This window comes from Gymnoscopelus microlampas (assembly GCF_963454915.1).
Source record: "Gymnoscopelus microlampas genome assembly, chromosome: 11".
Taxonomy (NCBI): Eukaryota; Metazoa; Chordata; class Actinopteri; order Myctophiformes; family Myctophidae; genus Gymnoscopelus; species Gymnoscopelus microlampas.
This window is the reverse complement of record NC_139948.1, coordinates 39,691,968-39,703,591: the sequence shown is the minus strand read 5'-3', so window position 1 is coordinate 39,703,591 and position 11,624 is coordinate 39,691,968. Positions and strand designations below refer to the sequence as shown.

The 11,624-nt window shown below is 42.2% G+C and overlaps 2 protein-coding genes across 4 annotated transcripts; one reads left to right on the top strand and one right to left on the bottom strand.

Annotated features, from left to right (window-relative positions):
- Nucleotides 1-1,205: 1,205 nt before the first annotated feature.
- Nucleotides 1,206-7,238, bottom strand: LOC311055013 (pyrroline-5-carboxylate reductase 1, mitochondrial-like). Of its 3 annotated transcripts, none has more exons than XM_084071077.1 (8): nucleotides 7,079-7,238; nucleotides 5,699-5,770; nucleotides 5,508-5,578; nucleotides 5,141-5,320; nucleotides 3,481-3,702; nucleotides 3,131-3,223; nucleotides 2,517-2,680; nucleotides 1,206-2,242 (listed from the first exon to the last, which is right to left on the bottom strand). In XM_084071077.1, exons 2-8 carry the CDS (start codon nucleotides 5,763-5,765, stop codon nucleotides 2,071-2,073), a joined length of 969 nt encoding a protein of 322 aa, XP_083927203.1. In that variant the 5' UTR covers nucleotides 5,766-5,770; nucleotides 7,079-7,238; the 3' UTR covers nucleotides 1,206-2,070. The 3 variants fall into 3 exon arrangements, with proteins under 3 accessions (XP_083927203.1, XP_083927204.1, XP_083927205.1); XM_084071078.1 differs by having other exon boundaries at nucleotides 7,073-7,229; XM_084071079.1 differs by lacking the exon at nucleotides 5,508-5,578 and having other exon boundaries at nucleotides 7,073-7,231.
- Nucleotides 7,239-9,057: 1,819 nt separating this feature from the next.
- On the top strand, nucleotides 9,058-10,653 carry LOC311054751 (kelch domain-containing protein 3-like; the record flags this gene model as incomplete). Its single annotated transcript, XM_084070756.1, has 3 exons — nucleotides 9,058-9,422; nucleotides 9,555-10,021; nucleotides 10,532-10,653. The coding sequence occupies 3 exons, from the start codon at nucleotides 9,058-9,060 to the stop codon at nucleotides 10,651-10,653; spliced, it is 954 nt and encodes a 317-aa protein (XP_083926882.1).
- Between the last annotated feature and the right edge of the window lie 971 nt (nucleotides 10,654-11,624).

Genomic DNA, 11,624 nt, shown 5'->3' with positions numbered 1-11,624 from the left:
CAGCGTGGTGCCGGAACAAGCCGCAGATCTACAAGCTCATGACGCCGCTGCATCGCGTCGCGCTGTGGGCTTGTAGCTCTGCTGCCTTCGTTACCGTTACTGTCTGTACCAGAGAGAGTACAGTGACAGTCAGATAACTGGGAAGGAGCGGAGGGGGTGACTGGGGTCTCATTGTGAAACAGCTGAACTGAATGACTGATAAGCATACAGTAATTACGCACCTAGTTGCTGTATTTGAAGAAAACAAATACTGACAATGACAAAAATCAAGTGTCAACAAGACATAATTAAGAAATTATGTCTCGCCGCTGGCAAAATATAAATTAAAAGGGAAATTATGTCGCGAGTCGCCACGAAAGTACAACGGTATCGCTAGACTAAAAGTAACAGATATACAACGGGTTGTATTTTCTGTTCTTTTTTTTAGACAAGCGACAACCCTCGTGCGACATGGAAGCAGACAGTAAACAGCAGTTCGCGACGTCTCGCTCTGTCAGGCAGCGGCGAGCGTCAAAACCCGTGCACACTATGGTGCACACTCAGCACAAACAATCAACAAGAAAACACTACGTTTGATGGCTTTTGGAGCTGGACTCACCTGACGCAACTTGGGAGTGAAATTGGGGTTTTGTAGTTCTTGTTTCAGCCAGTGCAGCCAGGCAAGCAGAAGTCAACAATAACACCCAAAAGCCGTCATTTCTAAAACTAGTACTAACAGCACGCTTCCAACGCAACATTCGTCCTCTCCTTGTTGTTGATTCCTTTGCCTTCAGCCACGACCAGACGTCATGATGTTTGGTCACGTGTCTTCATTCATGAGGGGGTATTTCCACCCCCCCCCCTCTCAGAAGTAAATAAAACATGTTTAAAATAAATGTGGCAATCTATCTAAGTATAATGCCGTAAGCTAAGCATGTACTGCAATGCAATGCCCCAGAGAGAACACACTGCATGTGGGGCTGGGGCTGTGCACTGTATTGTGTAGGTACACTTTTACAAAGTCCTCGCTCAGCACATCTTCACAGTTCTGGAGCCATAGTACAGTTTGTTTACCGACTTAAAATATTCCCCCACAAATCTAATAACCATTTAATATCCACAGAGCACACTCTGCATGTAGTGCCTCTACTCCTGTGTGCACTCACTTTGTACTGTCTTGTGTGTAGTAGTTTTACAAAGTAATCACTCAGCACATTCTTCACAGTTATGGATGGAGCTTTATAAAATACACTATTGCGTACAGTACAGTTTTGTTTACAGACTTAAATATTAAATCGTTTTTCAGAGGTTGCAGAGAAAACGGGAGTGAAAGAAACGCCACCGCAAAAACAGTGCTGAGGTAATCACCTTGATGCAGACATCACAGTCGCCTTTCAGGCTTTCACAGTGAAGATAGGAACAGAGACGTTGTTTTATCAAATCTATGACTTTAGAAATAAAGCGATGTACAGTATCAGAACAACTGTTAATAGTACCTGCAGGAAGAGAGAGAGACAGTGTAGCTCTACTAATTAACCTGACAGAGGGCAGGACAGCATATATTAGTTATATAAAACGTTTTTCCTGCTACCAGGTATCAACATCCTGAAGTGAGCACTACTGTGATCTGCATTTACGTAGTGGTTTATCCCTGGAATTACAAAACATTTTCACTGATGCGTGACAAGTCAGGAGTTATGAGGTTGCTCGCCAGCATCAGTGACTGATAGGGTTGGGGATCTTTTTAGGATCTTAACGATTCCGGTACCTTAACGATTCGCTCTTTAAGCGGTCAGATTCCGTAACGGTTCCCTTTTAACAATTCCTGTATGGGGTTCTAAATAGACCCTTGCAGGTCTGTCACTCTGAGAGTGTACAAACGGGTCCATTCAGTTCCGTTTGTACACTCTCAGAGTTATGGTGGTCCTTGAAATAAAAAAGGTTTGAGAACCACCGGTATTGTAATAGTATAGCAGACGTGAAGTCCACATAACCAGCTCTAACAGTGTGATAAAAAACGGTTCCGGAAACGGTTCCAAATGTGATGGAACCGATTTCCGGATCCCAACCCTAGTGACTGACAGAAAGTGCTCAGTTCTTCTTGGTCCTGGTCGGCTTGCTGCTGTTGAACAGGCTGATCCCACCGGACCGGACCTGCACGTCTGCCACGGTCACTCCTGGCTGCTGCAGCACCTTGTCCAGAGTGGTCTTCTTTATGGCAGCTGCTGAGATCCTCTCTTGATCAGCCAAGAACTGAAGTTCCCTTTTCAAAGGTCGAGGAGAAGGAGATGGACACAAAGCCAGTCACTTACAGTAGTGTCATCAATTTGCCACAACTGTCAACTGCCAGTTACCAGTGAAAACAATTCCAGTATACATTTCTTTGAATATAGCTCCACCTGCTGCCTGAATAAGATATGTGAATAGTAATGTGTATTAAATGGCATACTGTTGAACTCCCTTTAGAAATGCAGGTGACAAAATAAGAACTAAGAAATTGCACGTTCCTTTGTGACAGCTTAGAATTGTGAGCCTACCTGGTCCTAATGCAGGAGGCCTCTACGGCGTTGATCAGAAGGCTGCGGAAGCCACCGCTCTCCAAGACATGCAAGGCGTGGATGGTGGCGCCCCCTGCTGAACACACGTCGTCCTTCAGCTGACCAGGGTGCTGATCTGAGTCCAGAAGCATCCGAGCTGCCCCCTTAGACCAAACACAAGGAGTCATGTCAGAACTAGGCCTGTCACAATTACTACATTAAAGGCCTAACATTTGCATGTTGAAAGATAACAAAACGCGAAAAGCGATGCATTGTGAGCTTGTAGATCGGCTATGTCCGCTAATATAGAACATAAAAATAAAATAAAAAATGTAATGCATGGCCAGTTTTGGCCATAGTACATTATTTGTTTTGACTATTGGTACCGGTCATTGTCATTCGTTTCTACCGGTCATTGTCATTCGTTTCTTTGTATGTTTAAGTATTTTGTGCCCTATGTAATTTTTGTTTACAAGGTCTAAAAGGTAAACATATATGTAATTTTGATTTTTATCAAAAAGTACCAAAATGTCATGATCGTGAGAGCCCTTGTCAGAACAACACAAGGATAATGCTGTATAATGACATACTGTACTTAATGACAATGCTCTCACCAGCAGTGCCTGGGCTCCAAGCCTCACAGCCAGTCTCCTGGGCAGGCCCATTTTCACACCACCATCGGCGAGAGCCTCTACTGCCGTGAATGCCTACAGTACAAGACCACAAATAATAGAAACACAAACAAGGAATCAGGCAATGTAAAACCCTCCAGAAAACATAACATAATGACAGGATAGACTACAATGTCACATACTCATATGTGTATGAGCAGTGAAATGTTGCAGCAGACTCCAGACTAAGCAACAAGTAATGTCTTAACATAATAGGTGAGGTGTACTTTCATAAATCATCGAAAAGGCCAGGTATGTGAGTGCTATTGTTCATAATCCTTTAGTTGACTCACGTAGGCTGGGCCACTGCCACTCAAGCCAGTAACAGCATCGATCAGGTCCTCCTCCACCTCTGTGCAGTAGCCTACACTGGCCATCAACTGCTCCAGCAGTTTGCCATCCTCCACCTCAGCATGGGTGCCTGTTGCGTACACCGTGGCTCCCTCTCGCACCACCACTGGGGTGTTGGTCATGCAACGCATCACCTTTGGAGCAGAGCGATACTGTTCCAACTTCTGCAGGGAGGGGGTGACAAATTATGCACAATATCAGTAGCAGCCTTGGAACTGCAGTCGAAGACGGCTGGTGTTCATATCAGCAGCGACAAAGCGACAAAGTCATTTTCAATGGAAGCCAGTGACATGACGATACAAACTGATGACCGACACTTGTCGCTGCAGGACGAGTGCGCTTTTGGTTGGCTGCCACTCTGTCTCGCTGCACAGCGGCAGTGACAAAATTGTTTTTTTCTAAACTTTGCCGCTCCTCTTTTCGCTGGCTCCACCTCCTGACGGGGAGGGGAAAGCAAGCGGTCGCTCCTCTCCAGAACGGAAGCTAAATACCGCTGCTGATATGACTGTTGCTGATATGACATGAATTCAGCATGAGGACGAACACATTATATTTCATGTGCAAATAATCATTGTTTGGCACAACTATTTGAGAACTACAGTATGTGAGAATAACAATATGGCAGACAGCCATCTTGATACCAGCACAGAGTGTTCCTGTGTTCCATGTCAAGAGAGGATACAGACAGGAACGACAGACTGGTATTTCATGTTACAACCTGTGATCACTCTGCATAAGGCACAGCTAAAATTAGATGTTAGGCGTTATACAACAGTTCAGTTAAGTTAACCACTTGAACCCTATATACTTCGTTGGGCGTTATACAATAGTTCACTTAAGTTAACCACTTGAACCCTAATTACTTTGTTGGGCGTTATACAATAGTTCACTTAATTGAACCCTATATACTTTGTTGGGCGTTACACAATAGCTCAGTTAACGACTTGAATATACAACCCTATATACATTTTGTACGTCAAATTGCAAAAATAGCCAATCTACAAGCTCACAAAGTTTTTTGGTTAATATTGCCTGAAGCCCCCCCAGGGGTCTACAGTATACTTCCCCGGTCCCAGCCCGTTCTCCCTCTACACTGAATCTCTATGGTGCACACTCTCTCTCTCTCTCACTGTGGGTCATAATGCATCGTGTTTTGAGTTCGTAGATCGGCTATTTCATTTTATGACATGCATAGAATATGGATGCTAAGGTTCACGTGGTTATCATATACAGTAAATGTAGGATTTCATCATCTCAGACCTCGAGATTCATGGGACTAACCCAGCGGCTCTCAAAATGTGGTCCAGGGACCCTGAGGGGTCATTGAAGGGGTTCTAAGGGGTCCCCAGCAAAATGTGTTTATATAGCATAACGATAATAATCAGTTTTATTTTTGTAATTTACACTTCGGCTATTCAAAAACAGTCATCTATCTACACGCTCATAAATCTTGGAGGAAAAAAAGTGACCAATTTGGAATAATCATTTAATAAATCTTCTGGGGGTCCCTGGCACAAAATCTTTTCAGATGGGGTGCAAAGCCTAATCAAGATCAATTTGGGGGTCCTTGACAAGAAACTTTAAGAGAAACATTGCACTAACGTTTTCTATGGAGCTGATGGTGACACCTGCAGCACATGACACAATGAGATGGCGATCCTCAATGTCTGGCCCGATCTCATCCAGGACAAAAGGAATGATGTGGGGTTTCACGGCCAAGAAGAGAACGTCGCTTTTGGAAACCGTCTCCTTGTTGCTTGTGGTGTGATTGACACCCAGTTTCTGTATGCAGAAATGTAATTCTATGTTAATTTCTTCAGTGGACAAAAAGTGAGCGAAACAAGCGCTAATACAATTTTGCACACAACTCCTTTAAACAATATTGATAAATTAATGAAAAATTAGGGTGAATTAATAGAAATTGGGATAAATTAAGTACTAGTCCATCTCTACTGCTCTAAGTACCCACCCGCAGTCCTAACACTGTGGGAAGGTCTGTGTCGGGGGAGCTGGCAGTAATTCTGTGGGTGGCAATCACGCCTTCAGAGGAAGCAACGGGGAATAAAAAGTTTGAGAAATCAATTTGAATGCAATGATTGAAAAACACACACTGCATCAGAGATGTAAATATGTGATGAGGTATTGATGGCTCAAACTAACCTGCAGCAGTGAACCCTCTGACCAGAGCATGGGCCAGCTGACCCGCTCCTATGAACCCCACACTCATCCTCCCTGTTAGGAAGCAAGTATACAGGATCAGTGGTGAAAGAAGTAAATCACATTCTGTACTTAAGTAAAAGAACCAATACCGCAATGTAGAAATAGTCTGTTACAAATAAAAGTCTGGTATTCAAAATGTGCTTGCATAAAAGTATTCACATTCAAATATACTGTACTTGTATAATGTCACATTTCACAAGTTTACAAATTAATAAAAATGCTTTGAACATAGCAGATCTATAAGCTCACAATGCGTCGTACTTGTAGATCTGCTACTTAGCCTAAGTATGCATTGGGCTGAAGTGGTTAATGCAGTACAGTACTTGAGTACATCATGTACTTAGTTACTTTACACCACTGTGAGGGACAGATCACTGCACTTGAACAAACAAGAGTCTTGGACATCTCAAATGGTCATCATATTGAAAAGCAGTAAAGCGCTTGTATTTCATGGTATATACTTCGTTGTATGGCGGTGTCTCTCACAAAAAAATAGCCGACACGCCTACGAGCTCACAAGTAACGCGTCGCATTCGGCAAGCGACACCGTCCACTCGTACATTAAAAAAATAGGCCATATTATAGCATATGATCACAACACAAGCTGCAGCATCATATGCACACAGACAGCAGCACGGGTTATTCGTTACCAAATAGTAGACTAGGCTAATATTTGCCAAGTCGCCACGTAAACAAGTAGTTATACTTCCTGATTGCCTGGAGTTAAGCAGCTCACATTTTTTACTTAAGTAAAAGTACTCAAGACTACGTAGAAATACTCAGTTACAAGTTTAAGCCCGGAATTAAACATTTACTTGAGTAAAAGCACAAAAGTTATTCATATCAAAATGTACTTAAAAGTAGGCTACCAAAAGCATAAAGTACTCATTATGCAGAATGTTTTCTGCATAATTTTCAAAAAACGAATTGAAATAAATATATATTTTGAAAATAGCAGATCTACAAGTTCACACTGCAGCATCGCAACGCCTTGAGAGCTTGTAGATCGGCTATTTTCAAATGGCCAAAATGTGCATTATACTTGCTTAAGTGGTTATGTTTTGTAATAATAATCCAAATAGTAACTAAAGTTTTCAAATAATTGTAGTGGAGTAAAAGCACAATATTTGCCTCTGAGATGTAGTGGAGTAGAATTAAAAGTACTGACAACTACAAATACTCTAGTAAAGTAAAAAAAGACCTAAAAATCGTACAGTACTTGAGTAAATGTACTTCGTTACTTTACACCAGCAGGTAACAGCAGCAGACAACAACAACAAGTCAACAGAGTAAACAGCAGGGCAGTTAAAGTACACTTACGGATACGGTTGTCAGTTGTGCTGTTGTTATTCTTATTATTATTATTATTATATTAAGCACAACTTCACAGCTGCTGCGGTGAAAAATCAACACAATGTATCAACTTGTCAACGTGGCCTCGTTGTCTCGCAGCCTGTTGCAATAATGTGTACCTGGATGGGATTTAGATTGACAGGTGAGAACACCAATGAATCGATACCTTTGGTCCACACGTAGGAGCGTCTGCCCAATCGCCGTGCCGGTGCAGCTTGCGCATCCTGTTTAGAGCGGATATGGAAACAGGATCTACGTGTGTATGTGGAAATTACCGGATACAGTAGGCGGGCTTTAGATCGGATATGAGCACTGAGCAGTAAATAGAAACCAAGCTTTCCACAGGTACTGTGGGAAACCGGTGACACGGGTGTTGTGCTGTGGTAATCTGTCAATAGCGCCATCTACTGATACAAATCATGAAAAGCAGGATGTTTTCATTGCATGTATCAGATAATCCACACCGCCACATACTGTACTCACTGTCACTGTACACGTGTAGGTCAGGATAGCCAGGTTATCATATAGCAATGAAATGCTTTGCTATCAGTGCAGGATGTTCTTTGCATACACCCAGCCCTCACTCTGTAATCACTGAGCTAAACCAGAATATGTGATCGACTTATTTTTTTAAAGAAAAAAAGAAAGAAAATAAATTGCCTTAATGAAAGACAATCAAACATTATGTTGGTTGAAAACCTAGCACAGTGCATTGTCATGTGAGATCGGCACAAGGACGACAACGACAACAATTAAAAAGTTGGTGAAGGAACTCAAGTACTCAATTAACAGTTTGCAAACAGTATAGCCTATAGTGGTACGATTATGCAATGGTGCTAAAACACAAAAAGCTCTGGGCTTTCATTGTGGTTCTGTGTAAGCACCTGGCTATTCTATCATTGTCTGCATTTGTATTCACCTAAAACTCGCATACTGTGGAATTGGGGAATTACGAGTTTGCTTATAGATCTATAAATTGCCTGATTTCGCATGCATCTCATAGAGGGAGGTTTGTTTAATTTGTATTGAGGGAAAATTGCCAGGGCCAGATTGACTGAAGTCAATTTGTGGGCCAATCGAAATGTGTGTCAAAATGGATATGACCTTGTGTTTGACATAATGTAGCACAGGAAGCAATGGGGAGATGGTTTGAACCCCTAATGAATTACTAGACTACTGTTTACTAAAAGAGATAGGCATTGGCTTTTTAGTAAGAGGGGTAATAACAATAAATTACACCAAATATATTTTGTATTATGACACTGTTGTATGCATATTACATTGTAATAAAACATTCTGTAAAACATTCTGATTATAACACCAAATATAATCCCTACCTCAATAATTATAAAACTAGCAAATTATGTGGATTTCGGGATCTATCTGGCATGGCTCAGACTTGGCCTCCAATGTGGATCTTGAACTTTATGTGGCCAGCATCGATCTTCTATGATGTCAGTTGTGTATGACATATCTTTAACTACAAATTTGAGCAAGGTTTCAGTGTGATCACAGCCCCATTGTGAAATGAAAGTTAAATAGACCATGTAAAACAGCATCTTGACCTTGCGAGTAGTTCATGTAATAGTTTATGTTTATGTGTGAATTACTTCAATTATTTTTAAATAATGTATTGGAGAAGACAACGTCATGTTCTTGATGCCATTTTAGGGCATACACGTTACCTGATTGGCTAACCCTACTCAGTGTCTTTCCAGATTGGCCGCACTTTTCATGACATCATAACATACAATATAGCATGTTTGCGCACCATATAGGACTCCATTCTTCAAACTGGTCGGCTTGCAAGTGAAAAGTAGGATTTAGAATCCAAACACACAGATTAGATTTTCGAATGGTTTTCACCCATACCCGTTGGGAAAGAATCTGTAAAGATCTTTTTCCGAGCAAGACTCGACAATACTCAGATCCACGCTGTGTTGCTGATGTGTGAACTGGTGTGCTGGGCAGTACATCTGAAAGGAGGACCAAAGAGGTCCTCTCACGCTGCTGTGGCAGTGGGGCACAAGGTGTACTCCTTTGGAGGGTACGACACGGTTCATATCGATGTGTATGTCTTCAACACAGTGTCTCTACGCTGGACATTGCCCCCAGTGGGAACGTTAAGTGGGGAAGCCCTCGAGATCCCCTCCATGCGCGATTGCCACACAGCTGTGCTGATAGACAATATCGTCTACCTCTGGGGGGGATTTCCTTACACGTGGGAGTTCTGCAATGTGGTTTATGCGTTTGACGTCAGTGCCCACAGATGGTTCAAGCCCAATATTTCTGGGACTGTTCCAGAGACGAGGTGGGACCACTCAGCCTGCGTCCTGGGGAAGGTCATGTATATCTTTGGAGGATTCAACCTGATGACTGGATGCACTAATGACATCTACAAGCTGGACACCTCCACAATGGTCTGGTCTTTAATTAACACCAGAGGCGTTCCAGTACCTGTTTCAGAATGTCACTCTGCCACCATCATTGGGACAAAGATGTTTGTATATGGGGGAAACAACAACTACAACTCCCAAGCATCCCATATCAAGGACAGCTACAACAATATTAGAGTTTTTGACACAGAGACCGACTGCTGGCTAAGCATGCCTTATTATTCTGTACAGCTTCTTCCAGAAGGACGCAGGCATCAATCAGCATTTGCCTATAATGGAGAGCTCTACATATTTGGTGGCTACAACAATTTTTGGAAATTAAATCCAGTGACCTTCTCCTGGAAGAAGGTTCAGCCCAAGGGGAAAGGCCCGTTTTGGATGTCTAGGATGTGTTGCAAGGTGGGAGATCGTATCGTCCTCTTTGGAGGATCCAAATACGCACCCATTGACCTGTATGTCTTGGACTTAAATCCTAGCCTGAAGACCTTCTGCAAGCTAGCCGTTATTCAGCATGGTCTGGAGCAGTCTGAACTCCCCCATGACATCAGGTGGGAACTGACAGCCATGACTACCAACATGAAAAATATAAATTAGTAAATCTATTGCAGAGTACAAGTTCCAGGAACTTTATGGAACAGAATAAAGAGAGCAAAAGTACTGCAATGGTGGAGACCTTTGTGTGTTTTTTGTTGATGCTTTTGTTTGGGTTTTTGTTTTATGTTTTTTGTGTGAGGGATTTAATGTTTTTTTTGTGTGTTTTGTTTAGTTTTTTGCGTATTTTATGTTTTTTGTATCTTTACATTTTTATTATTGTTTTTTTTAAGCGTCTTTTTTAAATCGTGTGTGTGTTTATGCAGTCCTGTAAAGACCTTTGAGATTATGGCAGAGTGTACGGAACCCACTAGGGATAGCTCAAATGCGCCTGCCTCTGACCCACACTATTGAATGGCATATGGGCCAGAGCGAGGCAGAGGTATTTGGAATTTACCATCACTGCACCTCTGTTCCTGCTCCCCCCTCTCAGCAGCAGTGCCCGACATGGGTATTCTAGACTTTATAAGCATAAGAGATAAGCAACAGCAGTGGAAATTGGTCCTTATTCCTTACACCGTGACCCCGCAACATCACCCTGCTGCCTATTTCTGACACGCACGCGCGCACGCACGCACGCGCGCGCATGCACGCAAAGTCGCAAACACACACACACACACACACACGCACAAACGCACACACGCACGCAAACACACACACACACACACACACACACACACACACACACGCACGCATAAATTAGGCTTAAAGGTCCTTACACACTGGGAGTGTAACGAATCAACAATGTGGAAATGCGTCGTGAATATTTCATATCGAAAAATGTATTTGGTGGTGCCTCATTCATACAGGTTGCTGATTTTATTTTCACTGGAAGATAATTATGTGGTTTACCGCCTCATTTTCTCATTTTGTGTGGACGTACTCATGACAACAGCAGTTGTAGAAATAAACGCTCCCGGTGTGTACTTTTAAAAATATATGTAATTTCTTGTCTGTCATTTAAATAAAATGATGTAAACCCTACAATCATTGTATTTTATGGCATGCATTCTTCTGGAATTTCTTTCTCTACAGTTACACTTGAACGGAACATATTTACTTTTCAGCCTCGGTGAGAATGTGTTGGTTAAAAAAACACCACTAAGATTCTCACATCCCTGTTGCATTGGAATTGCACTCTTTTAGAGTGCAATTGTTTTAAGTGCAAGCATAGTCACTCTTTTAGAGTGCAATTCCAGCCCAGGCAGGCTGGAACCTCCTAAAATCTAACTGAACGTGCCAATGTGTGTGTACCTCTGCCTGCCATATTCTGTACACATATTCTTTGAAAGGCATATAGACCGATGTCAAAGGTTTTACAATGCTAAATGATGCCCTACCTGACTTCACGCCATTACTGTAGAGGTCTATATTTTTGGCCTGATTTAGAGTGGTCATTATGAACACATAACCATTTGGGATTGGGACATTGAAATATGTGCTATTCTTCAAAATGTGATTGAATGACCTCTATTCTAGTGTTCTAGTGTTTAAAATCAGATAGATGGATCATGATGCATCAATGG